Source organism: Odontesthes bonariensis, chromosome 8, assembly GCF_027942865.1.
Source record: "Odontesthes bonariensis isolate fOdoBon6 chromosome 8, fOdoBon6.hap1, whole genome shotgun sequence".
Lineage (NCBI taxonomy): Eukaryota > Metazoa > Chordata > Actinopteri > Atheriniformes > Atherinopsidae > Odontesthes > Odontesthes bonariensis.
The window spans coordinates 32604976-32612670 of record NC_134513.1 but is presented as its reverse complement, the minus strand read 5'-3'; the positions used below and the strand labels follow the sequence as shown (position 1 = coordinate 32612670).

Below are 7695 nucleotides of genomic sequence, written 5' to 3'. Positions count from 1 at the left end.
TTCACACCCCCATTGCAACCAATTAATTAAAAGTTTTGACACAAATATGAAAAGTTTTAGTGGCCTCTAGAACGTACAATCTAGGAAAATCAGTATCCAATCATTGTGAACGGACCGTTCACAATGATTGGATTCTGATGCCGTCTATCAAACTGCAATCTGCTCCTCCCTCCCCCTCCCTCCCCCTCCCTCCCCCTCCCTCCCCCTCCTTCCCCCTCCTTCCCCCTGTGCGCGTACCCTGCTCCGTGAACGAAGCTTGGCAGGAAGCTAAACTAGAGCCAGCTTGGCTAGCACCTAGCATTATTAAACGTATAGTTAGCATAAACTAAATACTAAATACTAAATACGGCAACGATCGATGCTTGCTGTCAGAACAGCGCTCGTGCACCTTCGTGCTCGTGCGCGTTCATGTACTCTAGAGGCGTGCCTTCGGGGGGAAAGTGAAGAAAAGGGTTGGGACTTTTTACCTGTGTATTTTCAAAATGCAGCTTCGCTGGACTCAAAATCCAGGATCTCCTACCCTACCTTTAAATCAGATAGGACAAAAAATGTATCCAAATAACAAGTGAGTATATCTTCGCAGTGAATTTGTACTCAGTGAGTCACTAGTCCCACTCAAAAAAGGCACACTCCAGTCTGTAAAAACTTTTTTTCCCCCCTCCTTATCATGTGTTGCTCTGACAGCTTTTATCCTCTCACATTTTTAGGATTTTTTTTCTCTTCAATGACAAAAGCAGTTTTAGACATAGATGGAAAGTCTATTTCTACCCCTGATCATCAGCACACACTCGGGCAGGTCCCTGTTATGTCGGCTGGTGGTGGTTGTACCTTCCAGAGGAGTTCACGCTCCCCCCCTTGAACAGTTCTCGCTGACTCTGCGGTGCAGTTCTGACGGTGAAAGAGAGGGAGAGTGAGAGTGAGGGAAGGGGAGGGAGCTGTGTTGCATGTGGGAGGAGAAGGAGGAGGGAATGAACAGGAGGAAGGAGAAGCCTTCTCAGTTTCTGTGAGTTCTGCCTGCTGCAGGCCACAGAATGAGCGCAGTTGCTTTCCTCTCAGTCTGAGAGGCAGCTGCTGTTTTTTCCTTTCCTTTTCCTTTTTGTTTTTGTTTTGTTTTTTCTTTCCTCCTTGTGCCAGACATCAGAAGGAGACACTGCAAATTGGCTTCCCTTTCGTCACAGTTCTTTTTCAGTATCTCCCTCACTGCAGTGTTATTATTTTTCTTGCCTGGTGAAGTACAATGCCGGTAGTTGGTGTAGCTTCCAAGCTAAGGCAACCCTCTGCAGTGGGCACCAAGCCGGTGCACACCGCTCTCCCCATCCCCAGTGCGGTCAGAGCGGCCACCTCGCAGGGTTACATGGCACGGCAGCAGCAGCAGCAGCAGCTCAGGGCAAGCGAGGGCGCCCCAGGATTCTCCTGCCAACTGTCAGTCAAGTCTGAGTTCCAGCAGGAGAGAACGCCTGAAGGAAAGTCCAGAGCAGAGACGGAGGAGAGCAAGATCTGCAAGGTTAGTGAAGGTGAACACTTGGTTGGTGTGTCTGTGTACAGGCAGCATAGTGACAGAAACAGCTGTCAGGGATGAAAGAGCCAGCGATGTCACACTCTCTGAGACTGTCTTTCTCTCTGTGCCCTCTGGATTTGAGCAGGTGTCTCCAGCTGAGTTTCACACAGCGATGAGTCGTGTGCACTACAGTTTGATGATGTCACTGGCTTTCAATCATCAACTAAGAGGGGCATTTAGATGAGTAATGAATTGCTGGTTATATCTTACCTCATCTTAGAGTCCAGTGATGCTGCAGTTACTTCTGGTATGTTCTGGTGACAGGAGTTGTGTTCGATGAAGTATTTAGTTAGGTCTTTTTATTTGGTCTCTTATGTTGTTTCATATTTCAGAAAGATCACCTGCGCTGTTCTCTCTGCTTTTCAAAAGTATTTGGTTCACTTTCTTAGGCTGCAACAGTGAGCGCAAGCTTGGTCTCTGCTGAGGAGGAAGGAGTTTTCAAACCTCCCCGCCAAATAGTTTTAGCAGCGCCACAGCCCATCCCACATGCCGTCTGTCAGAGCACAAACTGAAACCTTCCTGTTTGGTCAGTTGATCTCTCCTCCTCCCTCCACCAGGCGTTCGTTCTCCCTGAACATACAAGACAAACTGAAAGAGAGCAAAACAATTATTTTCTAACCTTGATTTAGTTTTTGGTTCACAAACCTCTGATACAGAACAAAGCTACCGATTTTCCTCATGACCCAGGGGAAGCACAGACAAAGTGTGGGTCAGAGCTCTGCTGCTTTTAAATTCTCCCAGCGTGTCTGTGACCGGGTCCAACTTGCCTGCAGGAGTCCTGCAAAGTGGGAGTGGGGGGCTTCATCATTAACCTGATGCTGAACGTGCAACTTCAGCTTTATTTTTAGCATGCTAAGACAACTGCATTTTTTTTAAGGCAGCTTTTACCATTTATATTTACTGTTAGAGCTTGTACTGGATTGGAGTTGGATGCTTTTTTTCTTTGTGTCGGTATACAGTTCACTTAATACTGTTGACATTCTTTCAGGAAACTCTTCTTGTTTGTTTGATGTTTAATTCGTTCCCTTGTCCAGGCATGCTCTGGCTCTGACCCCTTCCCTCATATTGCTGCTGACCTACAGAACTTGAGCCTCTTACTAACAACTAAGTTGCCTAGAAAGTGCTATCCGTACCCCATATATAGTCCCTGTCTTTAGGAAGCTCATAACCAGGAAAAAATCCCCTACCTGCCCCAGCCTGTCAGTGTTGGTAAGGAATGGGTGGTATGGAGGGGGTAATTAGTCTGTCTAATTGTGTTGTGTAGTCCCTTAAGACATTTACTGACATGGCTTTGAGAGGAAAAAGGGGACTGAAGGTGAAGCAAACGCTGTCATTACACCTACACATTAACCAACCCTCCTTGTTTAGTTTGGACCCATTATCAGAGAGGATCAAGAGAGGGACTGTGTGTGTGCACGGGTGCAACACAGGAGTTCATGCTTGTTTGTGCACATGCAACCCCCACCTCTGAATTTACAATAGTGCCAGCATGTGTTGGCTTGTTTGCCCAAGGTTAAACACATCCTAACATAGGTGGTGTTTCCCAAAGTTGAAGGAATCTGCTGTGCATTTGACCAATGACGAATTATGCAGAATGAGCATGACACAAATCCAAAAAATGTATCAAGAAGTAAATATACAAATGAGGGGGTTATTACTAGACCAAAAGGAAGAGGTCATTTTTCTTCTATGGAAAGGTGTTTATGGTGGAATTCCATAGATGAAATCCAAGTGAATAAGACAAGTTCCCCTCTAAGAAATCCAATTTGCTGCACAGCCTGATACTGAGGACCCTTTGCTCCGTTCAGGTTGAAAGGCTCATATTTAACAGATGTCATCGTGGTAAAAGAAGTGTCACTTTTTACTGAATGACTGCAGCACTCTGGCCCCATCTGCGAGAGACAGTGCACTGAACTGTAGTAGACTGCTACCGGGGTGTGTAATGTTGTGTAAAGGGCACAATTAAGCTCCCAGACAAGGTTAATTCTGGATAACATTCAAAATCAGTTGGGGCTAGTCGTGGCTGTATTCATTGAGTATTTATAGCATATAATCCCTCACGGATGTATCACACAATAGACTACACCTAATTTCAGAAGAGTCTCCACAAACTGTGTCCGTCAGTATGGAGCGAATACATGGATAAGCCTTTCAGAAGTCATGCCTCTCTCAGCATATGGTAGTTTTACTACAAAGAATAAGCATGTTTTTCAGCGTGTTGCCTTGTTTTTTTTGTTGTATTTACTTCATCAGACTTAAGTTAAACTTGAATCTCTTATAATGGATTCAACATGTACAATTGTGTAGAAGTATCAGAAGATCTTAAGTTTTAGTTACTGTATTTGCCGTTAGTGAAAGATACATTAACATTCTGTTTGCATCGTATATCCTAACTTTTGCTCCCTGTGTTCCTACAAGTTCTGAGGTGGCATTGTAAGCCCGGCGGGTGTTGTGCAATGCCTGCACTCTTCCGTGGCCCCTAATCTGTCCATTATTTGGAACTGTCAAGGATTCACATTTATCCTCTTCGGTGGAGATGAGAACAAGGTGACACGTTTGCTCTTCAGGTTGTACTTAATGCTGACACTTCACATTGATCACTGCCAGTGGCAGAGTGGGATGACAGGCTGCAGCGAGTCGCCGGTTTGAGTCGACCGGGCTAGTGTTGCTACTCTTTATATGGAATCATCTTGTGCATCAAAAGTTTTGGCAGTTGTCCAAATCACATACCCTGGGGTAATTTAGTGATCTTAAGGAGGAACTGAACTTTGCATCACATTCTTTCATTAAGTCTTTGGCAGGTATGAAAAGATGATGTTGACTGGATTTATCCTTAGTCATCCACAAACGATGCGAATGAGTTTAATCTCATGCTATATGCTTCCTGTCTTCAAACCTCCCAATGTTGCCCAATATCTTTTTTTTTTTAATGGCATTTACGCTAACAGAGATAGGTCGGTACTTTAAGTAATTGCATTGTATTTGCAATACAACATACTTGATGTAAATTGATTCTCATTTGAATTTTTTTCTGCAGTCCACCTGAGCTGACATACTTTCTCTGAGGGGAAAAAACGTCCCTCTTGAAACAGTGAGCATTGCTTTATCTGAGAAATGCCGTTCATTGTAAACACAAGCCATGACCGTAACAGGTTGCTATTTTTGCTGTTCTCTGATCTTAGTGAAATGTTATCCTGGAAAGTACACAAGTGTTTACCGGAAGTGCAGACAAGTGCCAGACGCACTCACCCACCATAAAAAAAACCATCCTGTTCATTCTGTGTGTGTGTGTGTGTGTACGGTTTATACCCCAAGGAATGCAGAGAATAATCAGAATATCTGTGTATATTCTTGTTTGGAGCATCTCGTGCTCTCTTGTGTTAAACCTCGAGGAAACAATCTGAGTGAGTAACAAAAAAGTAGAGTTGGGGCTCCCCCCGCCCAGGGATAAAGGCTGCGGTCCACTGACTTTGAGTGAGCAGAATGTAAACAAATATTTGATTTCTTTTGGTGGGCCTTATGCTATTTGTTCTTCTTGTCTTCTTTTTTGTAGTGGCTCATTAGAGTTCACACATTAGGTCATCTGTCTAAAAGTGATCCTAACAAAGTTGAGCGTAATTTACCAGATGTGCATTGTCCTCTTTAACCTATGAAGAACTTGGGCAGTGAGACATTCATAGTTGTCTGGGTCGTCAGTGGTCAGAGCTTTGGCTTTCACTCAGCTCTCACTTAGCTCTCAGTCCTACCCTTAGAGTGGCTGTGACACTGCTGAAGCATCACAAAGAGTAGAGGGAGGGAGAGGGGGCTAACTTGTTCGAGCAGAGGGGGGAACATTAGTTAAGACTGGTCTGAGAGGGTGTATAAATGTACCCTTGCCATGGGTGGTCTGAGTCGTGTGCCGAATTCCATATCTGGAAGAGAAGTTGCTGTTGTTTGGGAGGTGTGAACGCTGTGGACTAGATGAGCAGCGTGGCTATATTTTCACCTCTCTCAGCCGAGAAGGCCAGAGCGATTCTTTAAATTTCTTTGATGTGACTAAAGTGGCTTTGGTTGATACTAGACAGAGGAACACTTTGAACATCTTCTTTATGAGATATATACAAAACAGAGGGACAAATGGGATTTTGAAAAAGAAACCACAACTTCTTCAACTTCAATATTACATGGTGCAAGACTGCCTTTATTCGACCTGCTTGCATGCATAACAATTGGACGCAGCCATGTTTGTCAGAACTTTTTTGTCAAAGTCACAATGCTCTTGTCGCTGCGCAGCAGTAGTTTGTTCCTGCAGCTGTAGCGGCATTGCAGTTGAAGGTCAACAAGTCTGTGGTCTGTTTAGCCAATCAGAAATAATGTGTTAACAGGGGAAAGTGCTCCAACTCACTTTGCCTGATCCAAGTTGGAAACACGGCAGGGATTTTTGGTCTAACACATGATCCTGAACTATGAGATTATCGAATTAAACCAAGCAATACAATAGATTATCTTAACATACGAAGCAGCTACCACTGATGTGATTCACTCACATTTTTTGCATTGGCAGATTTCTTAATGACCATCTGGTCAAAGTTGGGAAAATATTTAAGACAATATTATGCTTTCCAATACTCTGTTTCCCTCTTTCTTTCTGTGCTTTTTGTCCGACACAGTATTTCATTGCCTTCCGTGCCACTGGGAGTCTGCTGTCGGCCATAGTGTTTAAATCTTGGAGTGAGAACAAACAGAGCGACTGGTGTTTACAGTATAGCCACACCGGTTAAAAATACTCTGCTCTGGAAGTACAGTCACAGTGTTCACTCCAAAACACCAAGAAAAGTTAGACTTACCACAAAAGGAGTTCAGGTTCATGACTGTGAGAAGAAGAAGAAAGTCACAAAGAGTCTTCCTTATAGTGGACCACAAAACCCAGCCTCATGGTAAAATGGGAGATAGCTACAAAAATATACTGCATTTATTGACTCTTTCAATTCTTGCTGATGGGGCAAAGTAACGTATGTCAGTGTGAGTTTATTTTGTGGATCCAACCATGTTTGTGTCCTTTTGTGAAGGAGTGGGGCTCATCACCTCAGTTGAAAAAACAAGATTTTTCTACATGCAGTAGACATTGTGAGGATGTGTTACTCTCCACCAAACTGTGATGCTTTCCTTACCCTAAACTTTTTAATCTCCAGGCCTAACCTGGTGGTTTTGTAGCGCAAACCCAACAAAGATGCCACTGAAAGAGACAAACATTTGTGAATGTGCCAGATCTACAGAATTTGACCTGTTGGAACTTCACTACCTAACTCAAAGATACTTAACAAACTTGACCCTGTGATGTATATTGCCCTTGCCCTAAGTACAGTGATGGTTTCTCTAAAGTTTGCGTGCACAAGGCAGCACTGCACTCTCTGATAAACCCTGTCCCCATTGAAATGCTGGTAAGACACAAGCATATTCTCTGATTCACACACATGCGCACACACACAATATCATAAAAACGAAGAAGAATAAACACAACTGCCCTACCTTACCACTTCTGTGTTATTAACAATATTTGACTTGGATATTCTTTAAGGATTAGTGAACTTTTCAACTAATGGACAGTATCTATATAAAGATGCTGCTGCAGCTGCTTACTTGACAAAATCCTGCAGAACTTTTGTTCAACCCTGAAGGAATTCACCTGTTTTGACTGCATTTATGTAGACAAATGGCACAGATGAGACATTTACAGTGAAGATTACCACACTTAACCCATTCAGACCTGAGACAATCTTTCCACGTGTTCAGGTACACTCAAACAGTATGTTCCATCTGTTTTTAATGGATACATTTACAAGATTAGAGATCAGACTTTTTACATTTCTTCTAAAAACTCCAACTAGAGTTAAGCAAGGTCTTTCCTCAGTCTCTGCTGAGCTAAGCTAACCAGTTGCTGGCTGTGCACTTGTCTCACAACTACGTCTTGAAAATTACATTCCAACTTTTTCTGTCAAAATAATTTTCCAATCTCAACTCAATTTAGAGGTCTGTTTCAACACAAATGATGCCCTGAAGTCAAATTTTCTCCACTGTTGCGCAATGTAAAGACCCACTCAAGAACACAGTCTCATACAAGCAATCTTTTGAGCATGTGACAGTAGTAGATCATCTTG

The 7695-nt window shown here is 43.2% G+C and overlaps 1 protein-coding gene across 5 annotated transcripts in view; it reads left to right on the top strand.

Moving 5' to 3' along the window:
• The first annotated feature begins 1017 nt into the window (after positions 1-1017).
• The window catches only part of nav3 (neuron navigator 3), a 201475-nt gene continuing 194797 nt past the window's right edge, over positions 1018-7695 (top strand). For all 5 annotated transcript variants that reach the window (XM_075472210.1, XM_075472215.1, XM_075472212.1 and 2 more), the window contains exon 1: positions 1018-1504. In XM_075472210.1, the coding sequence (XP_075328325.1) occupies positions 1238-1504 (267 nt within the window). In that variant the 5' untranslated portion in view covers positions 1018-1237. The remainder of the gene's footprint in view (positions 1505-7695) is intronic.